Genomic DNA, 24608 nt, shown 5'->3' on the forward strand with positions numbered 1-24608 from the left:
ATTTGTCATAATGTTATCTTTGTCCTTTGAAGTTCAATTACGTGTCTTGTTAGTCGAAATTTTTAGAGACTCCGGGGTGTACTGACTGCAGAAACCAGTTTGACAGCATTTTGGGCAAGTGATTGTTGCGTGGGTAATTTGTGGAAAAAGAAACTTTTGAATTTTCAACATGCAGGCGACGTGGTCGGTTTCGTGCATTAAATATCTTCTGTTTATTTTTAATCTTATTTTTTTCGTAAGTCTATTATTGTGCAGGTCGTCGATATCTAAGTGAATGTTTTAGATTACTGGAATAATCATCTGCTCGCTCGGGGTATCCATCAAAACCTACTTTACAAGCTATGATTTCGTTTTGGAGGATCAGTACTTTTCAATTCCCAACTTACTGATCGCAATTGGCGCGATCATATTCCTAATTTCGTTCTACGGCTGCTACGGAGCAATAAGGGAGAGCTTTTGCTCGATCGTATTCGTAAAGTTGCCACGTACTGTAAAAGAACTTATAACTTATTGGTCGTTTTAGTTTTCGATCCTATTGATATTGATATTCGTTCTTGAGTTTGCTGCCGGTATTAGTGGATATGTTTTACGTAATCAAACCTTTGATTTCCTCAGCGAAAAATTACAGTCTAGTCTCCATAAGTACGACCCTAACAACACAAGTTCCCCCACAACCAAGTTTTGGGATGAAATACAAACAGACGTAAGTTTTCTCTCGGCTCGAATTATGAATTATAATTTTTGCTTGTATATAGTTTCACTGCTGCGGTGTTCACAACTATATGGACTGGAAAAATGTGACCAACAATGATTATCTGCCCATGACATGCTGTGGACCACAAATTGGCCTTATTGGCATTGCCAATTGTAACACTACCACAACTACCTTGTTCAAAGCTGGTTGTGTCTCCGCGTTTGGAAAGATTGTTGAAGATCACGCTTTAACTATTGCTAGTAGTGGTCTGGCTTTGGCATTTATACAGGTTTGTTTTCGTTAATTGACTTGTGTGTTATCTAATTGTTGCACGTTGCAGTTTTTGGGAATTGTATTTTCTTGTTATCTGGCCAAGCAAATAAAGAAGAGCTATGAAACCGTTTAATGTATTAACAATACAGATATTATGTAAATATTTCGTAACCCTTGGTAGTCTAGAATATTTTTGGTTATTTACTTATTGTTTATTATTTTTATGTGTTACTATAAAAGATACAACCAAAGACTATCCAGGCTTTGATACAATTTAATATAGGCAACTATTTTAATAAAATTTATATATACTCATATGTTTTAATAATAGTGTGTGGGAGTATGCAAATATAGCTCTTACATTTTTAGAGAGAATCGTCCTCCATCTAGAAAGCCTCCAGAAAAAATAAACCACTTACTATTTTGGTTTAAACTTTTTGCATTACTTGCATTAGAAAATCATAATCTTTGCTGAAAATGTAGACCCTATGGTAAACGCGAAAGCGATCGGTAATAAATTATTGATTATTTTCCAAGTTTCCTAATGCAGATCTCTTAAAATTTAAATGCACTTCTTATGAGATAATTTTAACATGTCAGACAGCCAATCTTTGTACTTATCTATTCACGGGAAAAGTTTCTGATAACTTATATGTGGAATCAGTGTTGTGAGGGTGCCGGTGGGGAGGGGGGGGGGGGTTAGAAATTGCCTTTATCATCTTTTATGGTATTGTACCCAAGATTACATCCCGAGGCGCTTCGTGATGTAATCTAAAACCATTGTTTAAACAATGCTAAAACCCCACCCTCAAAAAAATCCAAAATGTAGTGTAAACATGTCTTTTGGTTGCAGTATTGAATGCGATAGCTGGCCGCATCCATAAAACACTTTGACAACTCGATGACATTTGGCAAGTTTCAAAATGGCGTTCGGATCATATCAGCTGATATTGATTTATAACAATATCCATAAAATGAGTAATTTTAGGTAGTAAAAAATTGCCAAATGTCTGATATGACCCCTGGCACCGAGCGCTGGACCATATTTTGTGCAGCGCAGAATCTTCCCGCAGTTTTAAATGATCCGAATCGAGGAAAGCAATCTAACTTCTTCACGAGAACATGGGGCGATACGTTTGTAGAAAATACCAGTATAGGAAAGTGCCCTTTTCTACCGGACATCAACCATTCTCACTTTGAAACCTATCTTCGTAAATACGGCCGTAGGCACCGAAGGCATGTTAGACTTTCGCAAGCGAAACTCGAAGGCTTACGGCCAAGAAGCCGCAGTACTGAACTCGTTTCGACGGAGACCAACTTTGACAGTATTCCCGTGGTGTTTTTAAAACCTTCGTTACCGTTAAATGATCCTATGGTTTTCAATACGATATTTACTAGCATTACGACTTCAAAGGATGCCAAAAGCCAGCAAAGTGGACGTTTGTTGCAGGAGCAGCTCAGCTATTACCTTGATTCGGTCGAAGAGCAAATTGCGATACAAGTATCGCAGAAATCGAGTGCCTTTTTTCACGCCATGACTTCTCACGACACGATCATGGAGCAGATGGGTACCGCTTGCAAGGCGGTTCGAGCTCTTCGAGCCAAAGTGCAAAACGTCGATAGAATGCTGGCGAAGGACTCGTTGAAGCTTGTCGGTCTCGCGAGATCGCGGACAAATCATATTTTATTGCTAGACAAATTGAAGCTTATGGCAACTGTTTTGCAAACGCAGCCGACTTTGCAGTTATTGTTAAGTTCGTCTGACTTTGTTGCAGCTTTGGAACTGATTGCAAGCACTCAAGAGGTTTTAGCGAAGGAACTGGCAGGCGTGACGAGTTTGCGGCACTTGCCGTCTCAATTAAAGGAAATGTCGCGATTGATCGATAAGATGTTGAGTACCGAATTTGAAAGGTATGTTAATTCTTTCATTTTCATAAAAATAGACTTATTTCGACGAAACGGTTTATTTGACATAATTATTCATAGGTTGATACTCGGGTTCAGGGGTCCTGTTGCACAGAAAATGCCCTAATTGCATCAATTCAAAGGTCTCCTGCAGGCTTCTTCAAAGATAGTAGCTCTCAAGTGCTCGTTAGCTTATTTGTGTATGTAAAAATTTGGGCCATCTTGTACTTCCAATTCCAGAACTCGAAACTGAGGTCACTTTCCTTAGGAACCGTTAATGGCAGGTGGCCGCCAATATTTTTACACTCTGCCGCCCTCTATATCCCAAAAAAAACGCAAATCGATGTCTCTCTATTACTTCATTTTTTGTGACACAAGTTGGTACTCCCTGTATAACAATTTTTAGTTTCCTAGCCCAGGGGTCAGCAACCTATTGAAACGGAAGAGCCAAAAATTACAATTTACAACATTTCCCAGTTTTTAAAGAGTCACAAAAATTTTTGATTCAATATTATAGTATTTGGTTATATACAGGGTCCTGCATCGGTTTTTCCTACATAGCTGATACCTGGTAAAAAATATTGGTGGTTGCGGATCTACAGAAATTATTTTTGAATGTACAGGGTGTCTCATTTTTACAATGTTAATAAATAACTGATCTTTTGAAATAGAACATCCTGCATATTTTTACTTGTTTCAATGCCATTTGTTCCAAGTGCTATAACTATTCTTTTTCAACAAATGAACTAATTTCTTTAGATAAATATGGAGAGCCGCAACTTTATATCAAAAGAGCCGCAGGCTGCCGACCCCTACCCTAGCCTGATCATCGTTTTTTGGACATGTAAAAATTTCATTAAATGTTGACCTTTTAGATGATTTTACGCAACTTTTAAAGAATAAAAATTTTTTTGTCAATGTATGTACAGGGTGGCTACTACTTGCTTATTTCTTATGGACGCCATATTGGATTTTTACGGAATGAGATAGAGGATAAAAAAGAATTTAATTTTAATGCCTCACTATCATAGCCATGTTGATTTTAGCAAGATCCAGTGGATTTTTGTTGTTGTAAAACATTTGGTTGTGAAATTTTTCTTGTAAATTTATGTAAAAGTATAGAGTCTTCTATCTCACTCCGTAAAAATCCATTATGGCGCCTATAAGAAATAAGAAAGTAGTACCCTGTAGCTTCTGCATTTAGCGTGTTATGGAAAATCTGATAACAGATTCAGAATTTCCTAAAAAAAAATGCTGACTGAAACCATCCATTTCCAGCGTTTAATTTAGGGAAAATGAAAACCAAATTTGACTTTTTCAGTTTTTCGGTGATATCTTTTTCTTGTAAATTTATGTAAAAGTATAGAGTCTTCTATCTCACTCCGTAAAAATCCATTATGGCGCCTATAAGAAATAAGAAAGTAGTACCCTGTAGCTTCTGCATTTAGCGTGTTATGGAAAATCTGATAACAGATTCAGAATTTCCTAAAAAAAAATGCTGACTGAAACCATCCATTTCCAGCGTTTAATTTAGGGAAAATGAAAACCAAATTTGACTTTTTCAGTTTTTCGGTGATATCTCAGTTATTTTCAAAAATTTTAAATGCGTTGGTTTGGTCTTAAACAGGAGCAACTTTGCGCCCATTTAGCCTACACTGTATCTCTCACGGCCCGACGAATTTTGGATATGTATATTAGGCCTACGGAAACGAAAAATAACGGGTCGAATTTTTGAAATTTTTTTCTAAACCCTACAAAAATTGTACTATAGGTTTTATTACGAAAAAATCCAAGAAAATATGTCAAAAGTTAAAAAAGTAAACGGTTATTTTGGTTTTGCTGAAATACTGGCAGTGTACATTAGGCATAAAGGATGTGAGACAAAGCACTTCAATATTTCCTCCCCAATAATGTATCATTTTCCTGACTTTTATGTAAATCACTATTTATTTCTGGTTTAAGCTAGGAAGGTGTTCTGTCAAGAATTTGGCACCTGGTTTTTTATGCGTAGTAGATTTTAAATTGTTTTATTGGTAACAGGTACGCGGCTGCGGATTTGCATAGGCCTTTGAATGCTTGCGTCGAAGTTTTGGAGCCGGAACGCTTGGTGAGCTTAGTTGCGGGATTGTTACGACAGAGTCACCTACACTTCTTGGAGGTTTACAAGCAGGAGGCGATAACCGCCGCTCAAACGGTTTTAAAACAGCTGGTAATCGAGCAACTGGCGACCGTTGAGGACGATATGGAGCACTGTTTGACCGGATCCGGAGAGGCACCTTTCACCTTGGATTCGGCTCAGTGGCTCAAAGTTTTGGCACTCGCCAGTGAGGCGCTAGTAAAATTAATACGGCGAGTCCACGCTGTTCATAATGTCATTTCGAATACCGCCGACGTTAGTGCCGGCTTACTGGAAACCTCGGAGTTCGGCGAGCGGTTTCTCAGCTTAGATGAGCACAAGCGCGTCAAGCTGAAATTGGAAGATCTGCTGTCGGCAGTCTGCGATTACTGTCACGAAAGACTGGCATCACTCGTTAGTACCCAATCCGATAGGCAACCAATAAATTCCGCGCAAATTACAGATTTATCGGATATCGTGGAAGATTTTACGGCAGTATGCGAAGAAGTCTGCGGTCGTCAGAGTCCGGCGCTGCGAGCCGCCTTTAAAATACAAGCTGGAAATTATGTACATAAATTTCATAGTCAACGAAAGAGTAAGTTAACGTTACTATTGGACGCCGAAAGGTGGAAGGTAGCTGAAGTTCCTCCCGAGTTTCAAGTTTTAGTCGATAAACTTTCGTCAGATAAACCAATGAACTCCATCCCGAGCAGTCCCGAGAACGGTGTCATTGTTAACAACAGCAAAGCGGCCGGCGCACTGAAAATTGGCTCACAAGAATACGTGACTGTCGGAACCGTTCTAATGTTAATTCGTCTTGTTAGTGAATACTGTGTTTGTGCTTACGATCTTCCAGTTTTAGCCGCCGTTATCGGACGAAATTTGACCGAATTATTGAGGACGTTTAACTCGCGATCTTGCCAGTTGGTTTTAGGCGCGGGCGCGTTGCGGACTGCCGGCCTCAACACGATTACGAGTACAACTTTAGCTTTAACCTCGCGAGCTCTACAGCTCGTCCTGTGGCTGATTCCTCATATACGCGCTCATTTTAAGAATATTTCCAACGAGCTCTTAGTTAGTATGGATACTGTTGAACGTGACATCGGGCACCACATTCAGCAGCTCGAAACAAAAGTGTTGTCGATTATGAATACGTTATTAGGCGACCAATTAAACGAGTGGGACGCGAAACCGCCAGTGCCATCCAAAGCATTTAGAAACGTGTCGAAGCATTTAACGAAACTACACGAAGCTGTCAAACCAGTTCTACCAGACGAGCAGGTAACTATCTAATCCAATTTTCTGTGGAAACAATTTAGAAAATTCCACAGGGGAGTTTTTGAAATTTGACTTGTAAATAAATAGGTTAGTTTTCAAGATTTGTTCGGTGTGTCTTATTTTGGTTGATATTGCAGTGCATATCTCAGTTGTTTTTAAAGATAGACTTGCCGTTGTCGCGACTCTGTTCCACTTTTTTAATACCACAAAAAAAACCATTTGTAACTACTTTCATTTCTGGTATACAGGGTGAAAACGAAAAGTTTTACTTTTTGGAATCTTATCAATTTTACCACCCATGTAAGATAGAAAAAAGGTAAAAACTGCCTATTTTAGATATTTATACGTACAATCCTTGGCGTAGTAAAAAAATTTTTGGATTTGACCGAAGTCTGTATTTTTTAAATGCGACACCCTGTATATATTAACGTCAATTTTTGCATCTTTTTTCTTGATTCAATTGATGTACCACAACCTATATTTTTTATATACCTAATTACATATTATTGTTCAAATTTTTGAAATGACCGTTGGCCATTTTTATTGGTAGGTATCGGTCGCCTTAATTACTATGGATACTCGGGATACAATAAATAAAACAGGATCTCCAGAATCATCATTTACTATTTAAAACCGTAAAAAATAAGGCCTGTATTTACTCAACAAAGTTACTATCTTTAAAAACAGCTGAGATACACTGCAGTCTCAACCTTACTTACAAAACCACCATCTCTTCCCACACTCAGTATATTTACAAAAGTATTTTCCTAGGTATCCGACATTTACGAAGTTATACATAAGAACTTTAAAGGGCGACTTCGTGACGAAATAATTAAGATGAACATTCAAAACAACGGAGGACCACAACACGGCGTCGTCACCTCGGAAATAATTTTCTATTTGGAAACCATGAAAACATTAAAAGTACTGCCGGATAAATTCATTTCCAACAAAGCTATGGACGATATTTGGAATAGGTAATATTATACTAAGCTGCCCGAGCTTATATTGTTATCGTTGCATACTATTTGTGAGATTATTAAAGCGCAACCCTAAAATCAAATAATTATTGTGAATAAGTGATAAATTGTGAAATGAGTATTTAAGTAAATAACGGTATTATAGTTTCATGTTATTGTAATTAGGCAATTCTTTAAAATAATGTAAGTAATCCATAATTGTAGCATTTTCAATATGTAAACGGGGCTTAGAATAAAATGTTATTGTTTTTATATTTTAATAGTACTTGTTTGCTTTTAACACACAATGTGAGAAAATTTCCGTCCATTTCTTATTGTTTATCTTGAACTAGGATTTTTAAAAGTTTTGTTATATACCTTAGTTAATAAGTTACAGTCTGAATATGTATATACAAGAACTGCATTAGTAATTAATATATTAGGTTGAAAGAACAAGCTTTATAATGAATTTTTACTCAGTGAGGTAAAAGCTACAAACGTTTTTAGTGTTTAGTATTACAGAAACGTAGTTAAATCATTAACTTCCAGACTTTCACAGTACTTTGTTGTGGGAAGTTACACTATTGAATTGTGAAATCTGATTACAGGGGTCGCGGTATTAAAATAAATCAAAGGGAACAATATGGTAATGTAAGGCCGTGTTTATACTGAGGCGATATACGATACACGTACCTCCGTAGCAGTATATCGGCGCAACATATCGCCTCAGTACTTAAATACTGTTAAAGTATTTGTATTTAGTATTTACTTATGTTGCTTAAATAGTATTTAATTTTTCAATACTTTTGACTTTTGGAAAGTATTTAGTATTTAAATACCTTTAAAAAGTATTTTGCCCAGGTCTGCCTTATGTATTGCAATGTCCATTATTTTGATTATTATGCCTGTAATAACAGCTGTATTCCATGAAGGAAGTACAGTCTGATTCTTCGCCGTATCTTGTTACTTTCTTACTTGTGCTGATCACAGCTCTTGCATCTTAGCAATATGATGCGAGAAGGGGGTCCTCTAATTTACCTTTCTTCTATTATTACTTAATGTGGTGTGCTACTCCTGGCATTCTCACATGTACTTTTTGTGTAAATTATTCTAACCAAGGCTGGAGTAGAGCAAGGGTTGTATATCAAAATAGTTGTAAATCATATGTGAGTGAAAAAGTCTGAATCTCCTCTTAATTTAACGCCGCGGGTATTGCATGTGTTTTGGTGAACTCATTGACATTGGAATTGTTACAACTAATTCATTTTTTCATTTAACGTTACTTTATTTTTAATACAGAATTGTTATTAGATTTGAATTTAATTTAAAGTTAGTTCAAAAGACCGTGGTCACGAAAAAATCAATCTATTTAAGTAAACAAATTGTAGCTAATGATCTTAGGGGTGCTCTCCAGCCAACAGTGATGACAATTACTGAAGTCCCTAGATTACTAAAGTAACGCGATTCATTAGGCCAGTGTATTAGACAAAAACAAACTGCTAACGGAGGCAAAATGGCCGTTTGACACCTAGTGTTAGGTTTGACATTTGTTCTTTTGTATTATAATAGTTGGGTGTACATTCAGGAGAGTACTGATGTAACCATTAATTCATTGGAGGAGCGCATCTACGCACTTTTGCAAGGAAACAGAAACCGAAAAAAGAAATTACTCAGAAGTGAAGACAATTTTTCGAACACTTTTAATGAAGATCAATTTAAAATATTTAGAATTGGGTACACACAAGGGCTTTATATATGTAGAGTAGTGAAACGATTGAAAAAGCGATGCAACTATATTTTTCTTGTGACGTTAAAGGCTCACAAAACTTGCCCTACCCAAGAGCGACTACAAAATACATACTTTCCAACTGTTGTTCAATTTCAAATTTCGCGGTTCCCAAACTGAGCCAAGATAGTTGCTATTCGCGTTACTTTCTTTGATTAGTGTAGTATATAATCAAAGGTTACTTTAGTAATCTACTAAGGTACATTAACAATTGCTTACAAGCAGCGCCATCTAAATTTTGTTGCCCAAATGTCGGACGTTACGCGCGACTTCCAATCTCTGTAGCATTTGGCTAGGATTGGATGGTACGAATAATACACTGCCTTTTTTTGAGCCCCGAAAAAAAAATTGTTTCAGATCGACCCGGAAAAAAAATTTTCTTATAGAATGTGGCCTGTAGAATCCATAATTTCAAACAGTTCCAAGATTGGGCTACTAGTTCAAAAGTTACAGCCCTTTGAATTTTTTATTATGAATTAGCCATTTTGACAAAAAATTTTGCCTTGGGTGTTTCCATGGAACAATAAGACAGGTGTTTCCGTAGCTTTGGTGTGGGTGATGTCAAATACGCGTCACTCCAATTAAATTATCTACTACAATTAATTTACAAAATGCATTGTCGAGAACAATTTCATAATGAATCGCCCGAGTACCTTTTCGATCAAGAGCAAAGAAAAGAAACGTGGAAAAAACGTCCCGTCTATTCCGCTCCCGTTAAAATTGCGAATTGGAACGAAGATCTCTTTCTTGAGGAGGAAAAGGAGCGCGTTGCGAGCTACAAGAGAGACCATTGCCAACTATTGATCCAAAAAACGCGAAAAATTTTCAAGAATCTGCTGAAAAGTGTTATATTGGCTCCGGAAACTCCGTACGTTCTGTACGGGTACGTTTATCAAATACAAGCTTGTGATTTACCCAACAAACTGAATCCCGATGAGGGTTCTAAGGCGACGTACGGGTTATACTTGTCGGGTATTATGAACGAAAGGGATTTAGATGTCGATACCCATTTCATACACGGTTGCGGTTTGTGCTTATCCCCCGACAAAGCGCCTTGTGTGAGAAACACTTTCCTCTTCGTCGGATGTGATGGTCAATCCAATGGACAGTCTGTGTATTACGGCGATGACGTTTATATACGAATAAGCGAGTCGGGAACCGATAGCCATTTGTACCTTCAATGCGAGAACGCAACAATGGATGATTTCGGGGGCCATCTGCAGTTGCGCTTAACTCAAAGTCCAGATCTTTATTGCAGATTTAAGGTGTACCATTGGAATCCAAATTTGAGGGACGAAACGGCCGGTTCGGGATTTCCTCCCAACGCCAGAGTCATAATAAAGCATTCGGCGTCGGGAAGAAATCTGGCGGGGGAGTACACGTATTGGATTCCAACGTTGTTTGGGGCCGAATGTTCCGTATCATGCCACACTTATCGGGACACCCACAAACTGGAGACGGCGGAAAATTATTGGAAAATTGTAAGCGATGTGAAACCCGATATAAATTTGTATGTTCGCGCGGCGAAAGGGGAAGACATTCCCGTGGATTTACTCAACTAATACTGGGAATAATATAATTAAATTTAAATAGACCCTTAAATTATTGAATATACCTAATGGACAAATCGATTACAGTTTCATAGTTACTCTATCCTTTTTTTAGGTGCTGCAATCGCATCTACCCTTTTATTCGCCATTTCTTTCTTCTTTAGTCCCTACCTGTGTCCGTGTCCAACTAATGGATATAGGTATGTACAATGAAGATAACAGTAAGGATTTTTTGTGTCCTTATTCAATGTTGACTTTAAATTAATAATTAGAGAGACTCCATATAGCCTCGACCAACTTCCGAACTTCCAAAGAATTTTCATGAATACCTGACATAATTATTGGGCACGACATGAAAACTCTACCCGAGTCGCAAAGTGGATTCGAATAAACACAATTGACAATGATAAAAATTTATTCAAACACATTAAAAAAATTAAAACTAAATCCCTGAAATAAAGACGATTTTCTGTAGGGGAATTTTTTTGCCACTTCGCTCATATTCAGTAGCACTCTAGCAGTGGATTTCCAGATGCGCTCTTTTCTTGATTCGATGACGGAAAAGTAAATTAAGATAAAGTCAACGTTCTAGAAGATCTGCTCCATAGATTTCACATGAACGAATGCAAATTTAGTCTACTCTAATGGAAATAAGGCTCCAGTTGGAAAAGGTAACCGAAGGCACCCTTGATTTCTTTGTACCAAGCAGATAAGGCTGCAGCACTTATTGCGCGAGGTGTATTCAGATGCTGACTGAGTTCGGATGGCAGGTTAATTAGTGGTTGCCTTTTCAAGGTGTCAAAGACTGCTCTGTGTAACGTCGCATATCACCAGGTGTGGCTGATTCGTTTTCCGAATGGATTTCATTCAAAAGAACCTACTACCATTCAATGCCACTACGTTTTATGAGGATAATTGAAAAAATCTACTGGGTGCTTGACGCGCGTGGACGTGTTCTTGAAAGACCTTGTTCGAGAAAGACAAATTTGTCTGCGTTCTGAAGACCAACCGGCGGGTATAATCACAAAAAGATCTGGTATTTGTGCTTTTCGGGGTCTTTGACTATTCAGCGTGTCCCAGGTAGAACCATTGAAATAAAAGACGGTAGAACGCACGGCAGTGTATTTTTTCACAAAGGATCCAAGAGGACTTTGAAATTACCGTTCAACGTCCTACATACAATGGTACTACCTACTCCAAACTTTCTAACATCGGGAAAGCGTATTGCACAATAACGTAAGTTGAAGGCTAACTTCAATTACAAATCAAAGGATTCGTGGATCCTTCGCGAAAAAATACACCCTATGGTGCGTTCTCCTCACTGACCTCTATCATAAAAGAATCTATGCCTCTATTTAGATCAGTGGTTCTCCCTGGTCCTGGGGCAAGGATGCTTATTATATAGCATCCTTGGCCCTGGGACACACGTCAGACTACGGGCTTTGTTTATTCATCATGAACATAGATCATGAATAAACAATGCCTTGTTGCTATGCAACTGTGTAAATAACAAAGTTTTTCACACGTTTGCCGCTAAAAAGCACTAAGCAGTTTTCCTATTGTGATTTTACACAACTCTGTTACGTATTGTGTGTCAAGTACGCTTACCTTTTCATATCTGCAAATTTTTACAACAGAGGGCGCAGTCGTCCCACAAATGCGTCCGCGCAACTTGAGTCTCATGCAATCATCGATATTTCCCATACTGTTTTAGCTTCGTATAGTTCTCAGATGAAAAACAAAGATACCTGCCCGCTCCGAAATCCTTTCGTTCACTTACTACACGTCAATAATAAATACATTATCACGTTACGCCCTCTGTTTCGTTTCCTCACCGCGACAAGTGGGAAATCTATCCTTTTTCAAATGCCGTCTTAATATTTTTATGCGGTAACCGAGCAAAATTTATCTTCTGGATCTAGTGCCGATGGAATCGCGAAAATGCTCCGTTTTCGGCGCGGGTGGGCAGAGTGTGAATTTTCCCAAGGTGTAATTCGCAAAATTCTCACCGTGTTGAATTAAACCGTCCCTGGGTTAATAAAAAGTGCGTGAAATTTGACGTTTTTGTTCCAATATGTGACGAATAAATAAGGCACCGATTTCGAAATTGAGGTGAGTTTAAACAGGTGTACTCGTTTTACTTTAATTGTTTACATTGCTCGATTTTTGTAAATCGTCGCTAATTGCTCTTGGGGATATTTTCCAAAAATATTACCGGAAGTCCACCTGCGCTTATCTTTTTGTTTTCCATTCCGAACAAGGACGTCGATATCGTGTGATTAGGTTTTATTTTAATTACGCGCGCATACTTCCGGAACGTATTGCATTTTGTAGGTACAAGAAAAAGGGGGAATTTAATAAATATGCGCTAATTTATGTAATTGAGGGCTTTAAATGTTTTTAACAGGTTTGCCGGTGCACTTTTGTTACGTAATTGGTTTGTTGATATTCGCTTAATTTGGCAGACTGAACAGTTTCCGTTAGGTGCGAGTGAAATAATAGATTTGGGGAGGTCGGATATTTGATCTCGTATTTACTAGTGCTAGGTTATTGATCTATTTATGTCCTTATCTAACGCATCTGGCTCCTTGCAAACGTCTCAGTCGCGCACAACCCACGTGGGCTGTAAAACTCTGCATTTGCCAGTTTTTGTTGCCTTTTTTTTGCATTCGGAAAACCAGCTCTCCTTTATCGCATCTTAGTACTAAACTACCCATTACAGAAAGTGATTCGTCTGGAGCGTACAAACCTTCAATTACTGCTACCCACACTATGATGAAACCTGAAAAATGTTACCTTGACTAAACCATAGATAGGGAAACAGTGTCTGAATCTGTTTTGAATTTCAAATCTGATCTTTCTAGTTTGTGTTGAAGGAGAATTGCAAAAGAACCAAAAGGAAACATGCCTCCCTCTCGCGCACGTGCCAAATTAGATTAAAAACAAGACACATGGCTGCAAGCGTGCATGGTACGAATTGCACAACCTCGACATAGTTTTTGCACTTTGTACACATGTAAATCCGCCATTCGAAATTTAAAAAGCATTTTGGCATATGTGCCTTTCAAAAGACACCCATACATTTTGTGACGAGGTTAACGTCTTTTTCCCACCTGTCAAGATAACGGTGAGATATTGCGCTTATCTTTCAAGTGCTGATCGTTGGCAAATTATCCTAAATTGACACCTATGACGATATTTCCTTCTAGGAAATCTGTATGGGGAGTTTTGGAAAAGGTTCGGAAAAGTGTATAAAATTTTGAATAATTCGAAATTGTACGCAGGAGGTACGTTATGAGACGAAGTTCCTTGAGTTTCTACCCTCGTTTTTAGCACATTTCGAAAAATAAAAAATAGGTTATTATGGTCTCTCCAAACCGTATCAACGTATTTTCTTCGCTGTTTTGCACCAAGAAAGGAATTCTTTTTAGGTGACATTAGATAAAAACAGCCCTTCTTGTACGCACGATCGTTATAATTTTGATTTTGCGCCGACATTATGAAATATTAAACCCCCATTTCTTTGGGTAACACTCAAACGAATAAATTGCGTATATGGGAACTAATACACGAGATTAGACTCTTATTCGAGCACCTACTGCTTCTGCCCACTGCTCAAAACGTCACACACACACACTGTAGCCATTGAAACGAAGTAAATTTCTTAATACTAATTGCCTAATTTATGTCAGGAAATTTTAATTTTTATGAGAGCGGTAGTAACAGTTTATCTGCCTGTCGCTATAACAGGTCGTTTGGGCTTTAAAGATTTACAAATTTGTTGGTATAGGAAATTTTATACATGTACCGCTTCATAAGGAAAGAGAACAGAACTTATATTCGAAAAAATAAAACGCGTTAAGATAAGAACAAGTGTTAACGTAGATAAGAGTCGAAACGTCGCAGTATTGTCACGATATCACAGACCTCAAAGTCAAAACTTGCGTTCCGTTGTGTGCAAAACCGAGCACGTGATGAAAATGCGGGATTTGCTTAAGGGAGCACGCTTTCCGCGATCAGAAAAAGGGGGTCGTTTCGTATTTGGGATTCGGCGAGGTTTAAGTAAAAATCTGGTGGGAGAGAGACATTCTTAGTAGAATCTTCGAAGAGAATCTATGCCGGTCGAGCGCTACATTTTTCATTGATGCTGTGCAAATTTACACATTGTGAGCATCATAAAACGAAATTCTTCGCCAAGCTCTCAAGACGAATATTGTGAATTGTGTACGCCATTTTGAAGAGCGCATAAAAATTTACTTAAAAGTTCGAACCGAAAGCCGTATAACCGCAGTGTGTAGGAGAATCGTTGGCCTCACAACCGAACATTTGTGCCTCCATTTATTGTCGTGCGTACTTTACATATTCAGTAGGAGGAGAATTCGTTTCGGTGCATTATTGGATTGTGGTGCTCGTATTCAAATAAATGGACACCATGAAAGAGTTAGGGTCCAAGGTGCAAAAAATTGTGTTGCGATATTTTTTTGGAGTGACCAGTTACGTTGAAAAATCCGTTTATTCGTTAATTAAGTTGTGCATCTAATTTGATTATACGACATTATAAATAAATCGGCAACCTATAAAAACGTTAAAGAGAATTGGGCTTTCGGTAGCTGCAAACCCTAAGAAATAAGGTAATTTTGGACATTTCCATACTGAAACACGGTAGTACCGATTGTAAATTCGTCAATGATTTTGCGAGTTTCACTTTCAATGAGTAACCGGCCTGCTGCCTTCCACAAGAGAAAATCAGTTTGTAATGGGAGGATATTTAAACTTGATTGAACTTTTTCTCTGGTATCAAAATAGGAATCGACAGTGCTATTTTTTATTTCATTGTAAAAAATTAATTGTTACGGTAATATTTTTACCAGTGCCGTGGAGAATAACGTTTATTTTCTACAAGAGGGGGTTTCTAACCCCTGTACATGTAACTAACTAGCCCATTATACCGCCTGTCGCTTTACAGGTTCCTTTTCCTGCAGCATTACATGTCACATTGGTAAAGTGTCCTATCGTCACTGACACATTGATATTAATGAAATTGAAATTTTATATTAAAAAATACGATTTCGGGAAAAGTATCATTAGTAAAACGACACTACTTGACTCGAAAATTAAAGTACTCCGCCACTTCCGGACTCGTACTTCAATATTTCCTCACCAGTAATGTCATTTCCCTCACTATGTAAATAACTTTTGTTGTTTGATCCGTGAAGTATACGGAAGAGGTGGTTGCTTGATGAATCGGATAAATCAGCGCATCACGTCCTCTAATTTATTCTTTAGCGGGTTTTCAAGTAAATAAACACAAGTAAACCAACACCACTACTAAATATGTTGGTGACCAAAAATACACATGTGTCACTTTTTTGGGTATCCGGCAATTCAGTTTGGTGTTTTTCCCAAAAAAATTGGTGCATAAATAACGATTTTGACATCTGTTGACTAAAAATATTTAGGACACAAAAAATGCGTATAGATCACTTCTTTGACATCAAGGAATAGAGTTTAGTCTTGTATCTATCAAAATTGATGAAAAATAATGATTTTGACCGATTTTGGGCAACAACGTGATGCTGTCAAAGTTAATTTTTGATAGTTGGAGATCTGGAACGCATAAGTCCGTCAGTCCCTACTGTTATGCTTTATCTCGACAGCTATATTGCCCTTCTTTATTCGCTATTTGGTTTGTTATAGTGTTAAGGCTTGCGACAAGAAAGGAATTTTGTGCGACACTTACGGAAAAAGTTGTAGCGAACAATCTTTTTCACTCCTTACAATTTTTAATTTTTTCGGTTTATGAAATGAAGCCCGCTTAGTTTTAGCGATCATTTGCACCAAAACCTTGATCCGAACACCAATTTGATTGAGGAAACGGTTAAACTGTATGGGAGAAAAAGAAAATTGACTCTGTTGGCAGAAATGGTTATTACTAAATACTGGAGACAACGAAAAAAGCGGCCGGTTAGCGATGGTTGGAAAAGAGTGGACGTCACGCTTGAGTGCGGGGTAATTTGTTTAAACAATAAAGCAAAGTATAAAATTAAAATGCAGGTCTTTGTATTTAGGAAAATAAAGTTGATGATAACGTAAAAAAACCGAAAAGTACTTACTTACTTTTCATAATATTCTTCTAAGAATTTCTAGATCTTTTCTTGTAATCTCCGTTCCTGTTGAAATTCTTTTTTTATGAACATAGCGGAAACGAGAATTCTAAATTAGGGGTGTTTAGATATCCACGGGAAAACACTTTTTCTTATGAATTTTGGATTCTACAGGCCACATTCTATAAGAAAATCTTTTTTCCGGGTCGATCTGAGACAATTTTTTTTTTCGGGGCTCAAAAAAAGACAGTGTATAACCTTCCTTTTTTACCAAAAATCGAGTGCACCAAAATTTCTCGGGAAAACACTTTTTCTTATTAATTTTGGGGCGTAGAATCCAAAACAATTCGTGCTTTTTCGATCAGTCTTCTCATTCAAAATTTATAGACTAGAAACCAATTTCGAAAGAAAATTCAAAGGGCTGTAACTTTTGAACTAGTAGCCCAATCTTGGAACTGTTTGAAATTATGTATTCTACAGGCCACATTCTATAAGAAAATTTTTTTTCCGGGTCGATCTGAGACAATTTTTTTTTCGGGGCTCAAAAAAAGGCATGTATAACCTTCCTTTTTTACCAAAAATCGACTGCACCAAAATTTCTCGGGAAAACACTTTTTCTTATTAATTTTGGTGCGTAGAATCCAAAACATTTCGTACTTTTTCGATCAGACTTCTCAATCAAAAGTTATAGACTAGAAACCAATTTCGAAAGAAAATTCAAAGGGCTGTAACTTTTGAACTAGCAGCCCAATCATGGAACTGTTTGAAATTATGGATTCTACAGGCCACATTCTATAAGAAAATCTTTTTTCCGGGTCGATCTAAGACAATTTTTTCGGGGCTCAAAAAAAGGGAGTGTATAACCTTCCTTTTTTACCAAAAATCGACTGCACCAAAATTTCTGGGGAAAACACTTTTTCTCATTAATTTTGGGGCGTAGAATCCAAAACAATTCGTATTTTTTCGATCGGACTTCTCAATCAAAAGTTATAGACTTAGAAACCAATTTCGAAAGAAAATTCAAAGGGCTGTAACGTTTGATAATTATTTCTACAAAAATGAAGCGTAGATGTATAATTTTGTGTACGACCTCCCTGAAAATGAGGACATAACCCTTAATTTAGAGTCATGATATAGTTGGCCATTACTTTCACCCGTGCGTAATGAAAAAATTAGTGTAGCTCCTAAATTGGATATAATCATTCATATGCATATTTTTGCATATTTATTGCTGCATTCTATTGCTAACTTTGTAAGAAATATGCAGTATCTATTGCTGGCTATGGTTATTGCCAACTTCACACGGTTGCAAAAAAACGTGTTAACAAAAAGGAGAAAAAAAAACGCAAAAAAAACGCGAAGGATATTTGAAAAACTGTGTCGGACATAAACGTCAACGTGTCAACCAAGAAGAAAGGAAGTAAAGGAGGAAGGGAGGAGCCGTAGAGAAGGAAGCAATCATGATCGAAAACAGGAGGAAGCGTAAAGAACGAAGTGTGAAGGAGAGGTCATCAAGAACTCAATCACAAAAGGAATATGCTCGTGACGAATTCGGGAAGTAAGCGTTAAAGGACGTATCGAAGCAGTAGGGCGAAAAAGATAAAATAGAAGTAGGTATCACGAAGTTGTAAAGGAGGTTGTCTGGAGAGTCTGGGGAACGTCGCAAGAACGGTAAAGGAAGAAGAAGAGAAGGAGGACAAGAAACAAAAGAGACGTGAAGAAGCTGTGATAAAACATCTTCCTTTTTCAACTTACCGTGTTAACACTTCCGTACAAACATACAGACAGAAAACATGGTTTAAAAAACATGATTTTTAACGTAGGGGCTTCCGCCTCTTAGTAAACCCGAAAATAAACCGTACAATAATGACTAATTAGGTTTTCCAGATTTTTCTCACGTGTGAAATTTCTAATTATAAAAATTGCAAGTAAAAAAAGATAAAGTTTTTTGACGATTATCTAATGAAATTGGTATATAAATGATTTTGAAATTTTTTGATCAATCTCATTTTGTTCATCTGCACAGACACAAAAAATCCTGTTTTCTATTATTTCAAAGCAACAGTTGTTGATTACATTGAATTGTGAGTGAGCATGAAAATGAAAACGCAATCGTTGAATTTATGTACATATTTTCTTTTCATTAAAAATTCCTCAAATGGACTTAATATACCATGCCGCAGTAGGTATGCGCAATTATTGGCTTGCTCTACTAAATATACACTTTTACTCTGAAATGTATTGTTCTTAATTACTTTAATTACAATGTTCTTTTAAATATCATCTACATAATTGGCCGTTACGCATATGCCCAGTGATCTTAGAACTTCGCGAGCTATTTAAATTTAACCTCGTAACAAAAAGGGGGATTTCATGTAAAGGCTCAATGCTAATCGCTTTAAAGACTTAAATTTATTTGCCACAACAATGTCGCCAGTTGCACAAGTTTGTTTCATTAATTTTTTTGTTCTTCTAATCTCATGTGTGAGGAAATGTGACTATGCAAACTCACACTTAAGTGTGTCATGCACGATTTGTGTTTAAAGATCGATGGATTTATCTATCCACATTTGAAATTCTAGGAGGCATTTTGAACAATAATTAATATTAACAGTAGCAAATAATTAACAAAATCAACAGGAACTTGAGACTGATTGTGGGTGAAACTATCCAGAACCTCAACTTCTACAAGTGGTCCTCGATTGAGTGGGTAATTTTTGGTGGGTTCGATTAAAGATTACTAAAAAAAACTGGAAAATAGCCGATTTCTGAAAGTTCTCTTATCTGTGTCATTACAGAAGCTGTGACAAGGTATTTGACAGGAATAAACTCGAAACAAAATAACAAAATTTAAAATTACGGTGATTGAGGTCCCATCGAATTTGTACGTGATTGAAGAGACTCCCTTTTTAATCTATAATTGAACAAAGACTATAGCATTATACATTAATTATTTTTACATTTTAATCAAGCTGGCTTATGTACTTTAATAATCAACTTAATTACTTTTAGTCAATCATAGATTACTTTTCATCATGTACCATTTCAATATTGCTTCCATTTAATAAAGTAAGTTGATTTTTTAGGGTAATTTTTTGAAATGTGATGGTTTTGTCCGTTCGTCTGTCCGTCCGTCCGTTCTTTGTCTGAGTCGATTTCAAGGATCAATTTTTCGTTATTCTTTCTATTATTATTTGCATAATCTATAATATCTAATCGCTTTTCTAAGTGAAATTTCTTTGTACTGGATTTCCAAGTTTTCCCCATCAGCCACAAATAACTCGAATCCTACGGTAGGTACCTATATAGCCCTGTACTAAATGGAATTAATTATTATCTACATTAATAAGATAAGTCTTATCGTTCATCATAAAAGCTGATTAAAGATAGAAACGTGTGAAACTAAGTGAAAAAGGAAAACCTTGTTTTCAATTATTAGAAACTTCTCAATTATACCTTATGTGATTTTTATTATTTTATTACAGACCCTGCAGTCAACAGTAAGTTATCATATCTACGTTTATCAAGCGCTTGTCCCAAAAATCAGATTTGAGGTCCGAGATAAAAAAACAACGTTGATCGAATAAATACCGTTTTTAAATGAAAATGCTACGTTAGGTAGGTACTTGATGAATACCCACCCAATTCCCTCTGTTTTGTTTATTTTATAACGTAAATTAATTTATTCAGCCTAATGTTGACCATTAGCGTATTTGCATATTCATTTTAGGTATAAGAGCTTTTTGTTGGACGGAATAATGAGCGCCCTTTGGTCATTTTGTTAAAAGAAAATGAATGGAAAAAAGGTCTCGTAAAAAGGCCATTAACGGCACACAAATTTGTTTGCATTATTTCTTTTTTTGCGTGAAATGGAAAATTAATTTTGGAAAAGGTGAATCCATAGTTATTTTAAAAGTCGCAGAAACACGTAAAGCAAAAAAAGCAAAGCCTCCCTAGAATGATGATTCGGTAACACTCCTAAAGCAATCTCCGATATAGTTCAACATTCACAATTTTAATCTGATTACAGACTAATATCAATCAGTAATGAAAAATGTTGGATCTTAAAAGTACAGACACCGTCACTTGTTTTTAAAATCAAAGCCCCCTTGTTCCCTTAAAGTCCGACATAAAGATGTCTATGATTGGGGTCTCGAAAACCATATAAGTTTCGCAATTAAAGAGTACTAATTATCTAGGTAATTGTCATGCTGTAAAGAAATCCAGAAAATTCCGATTATTTCCGAAGATATGTCGAAAAAACCGAAATTTCCCGATTTTGTTTTTATTCCTGATGTTATTTGAACAGATGTCAAAAAAAATTTTAAAAATACATTTTCTCATTGCCGCTATTTCAGCTCAATAAGACAGCGTTGCGAGATCGTCATTTTTTATATGGCCCGTAAAAAAAGTACATACTGTATATTTAAAAAAAGTTAAAAAAGTGACATATAAGAATCGATTATTAAGAAAATTTATGAATTTGTTAACACATTCTCTAATCTGATCAATAAAAAGTTGAGCAAATAGAATCGGTTAGATCTATTTCCAACATAGTTATTTGGATGTCCCACCGAGATATTATTAGAGAACCTGAAAAACCAAGAAACCGATCAGTAACGCACCAAATATCCACCAAATATTACTAAAAGTAGATTCAAGTCTTTATTTTGTTGATTGTGATACTGCGAGCTTTAGTCATCTTCTCACACGTTCGTCAATTAATTATTTGTTCTAAATTGTGTCTGTCCCCCATTGTCTGGTTTTGGTTTTGAATTACACGCTGGAAATAGATCGTCTTAAGTTACTTCTGCAACGTTGCAAATTTAGCGCAACTTGGTAAAATAAGCTGACTTTGCAGAACTCCGAAATTCAGTATACAACCCAAGTGGAAAAAGAAGCGTCTTATGTGAATCTGTAAAAACAAGAAAGAATCACTTTGGTGTGATTAAAAAGCGAAATGTAATTGTACATCGAGTGTATAAGTTGTAATCGCCAGTTAGTTAAATGTGCAGTATTCAATCAATCCAAAGACCGCTTTCGCTATTATAGATAAACGTGTTCGTTTGCAAATTCCTGGGGAAACTTTACCACATATTTGTGCGGTGACATGACTGTGTGCAGGGACATAAAATAAGTCCGTGCGATGCACGAAATTACAATCAGGAAAACTGTTAATCAAATTAAATAGTATTAAAGTTCTTTATTGGTGCCGCTAACGCACAAGGCAGTTTGGTGAAAAGCCTACCTAACAGATTTCTCTCGAAAATTAAATCAAACCGTAATAAAAATCAAGTTAATCGGGGTATGTATGCACCAAAACTGTAAAATCTAACAAATCGATCAACATCTAGAGCAAGCCAATCAGTCTTCAAAATGCAACCTAAAGAGTGATCGCGGAGAGGTTGTTCCAAGCCGGCGAGTTGATTGACGAGGCAAGAAAAGTTAGCCGTAAGAGTTCCAGATCTTCCACGTCGAACAAAAATTGTAAATAAAAAGGTTAGTTGTATTTATGAATTGTGTCAAATTTACTCTATAACTTTACGATCCATTGTCAAAGATAAATATTGATTCGTCTTGCTAGTAAAGCCAGAGATCTTAAAAGAGTCGAAAAAGTTTGTATTTTTAAGAATTTGATAGAAAGGTTTTTTTTTTTAATTTTGAACCCATTATACGGAAAAGGTGGGGTGTTACATTGCCGTCCAATTAGCACCCCCACACTAAAAATTCGTTTCCTTGTCCATATTTTCCGTTTCAACATTTTTTGTTTGTTTGAGAAAATTAGTCCTTACACTAAAATTATGATGCAAAATATTTAATCTTCGACTTATACTTTTGCGTTTAAAATTTTTCTATTACTTGTCAACATTAGTCCTAAATTCATCTAAAATTGTGAATTAAAGATTTTTGGTTTTGGATGTATTATGGAGATTCTGGGTGTTGCAATGACGTCAAATTAGCGCCCCTCAAACCAAAAATTCGTTGCCTTGGTTATACTTTTGCGTTTCAAATGTTTCTATTACTAGTCAAAATGGGTCCTTAATTAATCTAAAATTGTCAAACAAACACTTTTGGTTTTCGACTTATTATGGAGACGGTGGGTGTTGCATTGTTGTCAAATTAGCGCCTCCCACGTCCAAAATTCGTTTCATTTGCTACTTTTGCGTTTCAAATTGCTAGTCAAAATTGATCCTCAATTAAAATCAAATGCCGAAAAACAAATATTTTTAGTTTTGCACTTTGGAGTGTTGCATTATATCAAATTAGCATTCTATTGTAATGTTTTTCATTCAAACCTCAAGCTTAAATACAAAAAAAATCTATTAGCAAGTACTTTTACTTTCCTAATTTGTAATTCCTCCGTGTATGATTCAAACGCTCGTTATTTACACTACGATGGGCCATTAGAATAATTGCGTCATACACTTTCTCATTTATTCATATATTCTATTCTAATGCTCGTGTGCTTTTAGTTTCGTTTCTACATTTCCCATTCCTAAAAATGGCGTCATTGCTTGTCGTCTCGGATCGATTTTTTTCAATGCTCCTGGCGCTTCCTCGTCTATTTTGTAGACACATTGAGACAATGACTCCAATTTCTCGAAATTTGTGTAGGTCACGCTATTGTAGAGACGATAAAATCTACTGTCACCAATGTCGAAATATACAGATGTTTGATTAAAAATTAATCATCGTGTTTTCCGTGTGGGAATTACAGCTTTTTTGTTAGACACGGAGTTCGGTAATGGTTAAAATCAAAACGATCAAAGGTAATTTAGGACATCGTGACAATTTGATTATGGTTGTATACGTGAAATCGTATTTTAGCCACTATCCTTTTTAGCCTTTGAGTACAAGAAATTGAATATTAGTCTTCTTGAAACACTACTCAAATCTGAGTGGTGATTTGTCACTACACACTTTGGTTTCTCGCAAGAACAGTCTCATTTAGCGAAGTATTCCAAGCAATTTCGTAGCCCCTGGTGTCCTGGTGCAGGTCAGTAGGGATTTTATTTAGTGCTTGGTTTTAAAATTAAAATCTCTGGAAGGATGATTAATGCGAATTTTGTAGACAATTTCCAAAAGAAAAAACCCATGCATCATTCTTTATAAGTTTCATGGCGACGACGATTAAACGAAAACGTCTTAACCCTTTTTCGTGAAAGTGCTTCCTCATTACCATTACGTATATACTTTAAGGACGATGTAAAAGAAAAGAACAATCGAGGTCTTTTAACCAATTGACCCAATTTCTTGCGGATATTAGATTCTGTGACATTTTCCATATAAGAACTAAACATACACGAAAGAAAATTTGCTTATTTACAGCGCGGAGCACAATATACCTTTAATTAAATTGAAATACGTAATCATCTCGAAAATTCCCATCCCGTGTCACTTTATTACACGTATAACGAAAGTGACAGTAATAAAGATAAGAAGATTGTAGTTTATCTATTTAAATTTGCCATTTCTTTGGGAAATAGCGTTTTTCTAAAGTAGCCTTTTGTTTGAAAACCGTGAGAATTGAATGGTTGCAATTGTTTCACAATTTTATTCTAATTATTCGCAGTAGGTAGCCGTGATACAATTGCACTTGACCCGTTTAGGCTACCTTTTCTATTAATAAAAATTCCGAACAAGGCACGCGATTCTCTAGGCTCGATGGGAAACTTGCACGCACGCAAGATTCCACCCCTCGTTAATGCCATAAATTCACTATTTATCTCCTCACTGCTTGTGAGACTTAATTTTAAAAGAAACCATACTATTTTTGCCTAGTTATAGGTAATATTGTCAAAATGTTTTTTTTTCGAAAATTTATATCCCAAAATCCTTAAACGAGATTGGGAAAATTGATTTTGGCGAAATTTGGTACCTGATGGGGAAAATCGAAACTTGGTTTTCGAAAAAGAAATTGAAACACTTATTCCGACAGGGAC

The 24608-nt window shown here is 36.5% G+C and overlaps 4 protein-coding genes across 5 annotated transcripts in view; all 4 read left to right on the plus strand.

Annotated features, from left to right (window-relative positions):
• LOC116177019 (CD63 antigen) lies at nucleotides 1-1171 on the plus strand. The gene is made up of 5 exons (XM_031495873.1): nucleotides 1-235; nucleotides 284-472; nucleotides 524-703; nucleotides 756-983; nucleotides 1035-1171. The coding sequence occupies exons 1-5, from the start codon at nucleotides 170-172 to the stop codon at nucleotides 1098-1100; spliced, it is 729 nt and encodes a 242-aa protein (XP_031351733.1). The 5' UTR covers nucleotides 1-169; the 3' UTR covers nucleotides 1101-1171.
• A 694-nt stretch (nucleotides 1172-1865) lies between these two features.
• Nucleotides 1866-7506, plus strand: LOC116176013 (vacuolar protein sorting-associated protein 54). Its single transcript, XM_031494433.1, has 3 exons — nucleotides 1866-2878; nucleotides 4913-6269; nucleotides 7038-7506. The coding sequence occupies exons 1-3, from the start codon at nucleotides 1974-1976 to the stop codon at nucleotides 7245-7247; spliced, it is 2472 nt and encodes an 823-aa protein (XP_031350293.1). The 5' UTR covers nucleotides 1866-1973; the 3' UTR covers nucleotides 7248-7506.
• Nucleotides 7507-9561: 2055 nt separating this feature from the next.
• On the plus strand, nucleotides 9562-10639 carry LOC116177131 (cilia- and flagella-associated protein 161). Its single transcript, XM_031496012.1, has one exon. It carries the CDS (start codon nucleotides 9623-9625, stop codon nucleotides 10571-10573), a length of 951 nt encoding a protein of 316 aa, XP_031351872.1. The 5' UTR covers nucleotides 9562-9622; the 3' UTR covers nucleotides 10574-10639.
• A 1632-nt stretch (nucleotides 10640-12271) lies between these two features.
• Nucleotides 12272-24608, plus strand: part of LOC116175460 (protein numb) — a 58414-nt gene continuing 46077 nt past the window's right edge. For both annotated transcript variants that reach the window (XM_031493595.1, XM_031493596.1), the window contains exon 1: nucleotides 12272-12673. The gene's annotated coding sequence lies outside the window, so the exon portion shown is untranslated. The remainder of the gene's footprint in view (nucleotides 12674-24608) is intronic.

This window comes from Photinus pyralis, unplaced genomic scaffold, assembly GCF_008802855.1.
Source record: "Photinus pyralis isolate 1611_PpyrPB1 unplaced genomic scaffold, Ppyr1.3 Ppyr1.4_LG7, whole genome shotgun sequence".
In the NCBI taxonomy this organism is placed as follows: Eukaryota; Metazoa; Arthropoda; class Insecta; order Coleoptera; family Lampyridae; genus Photinus; species Photinus pyralis.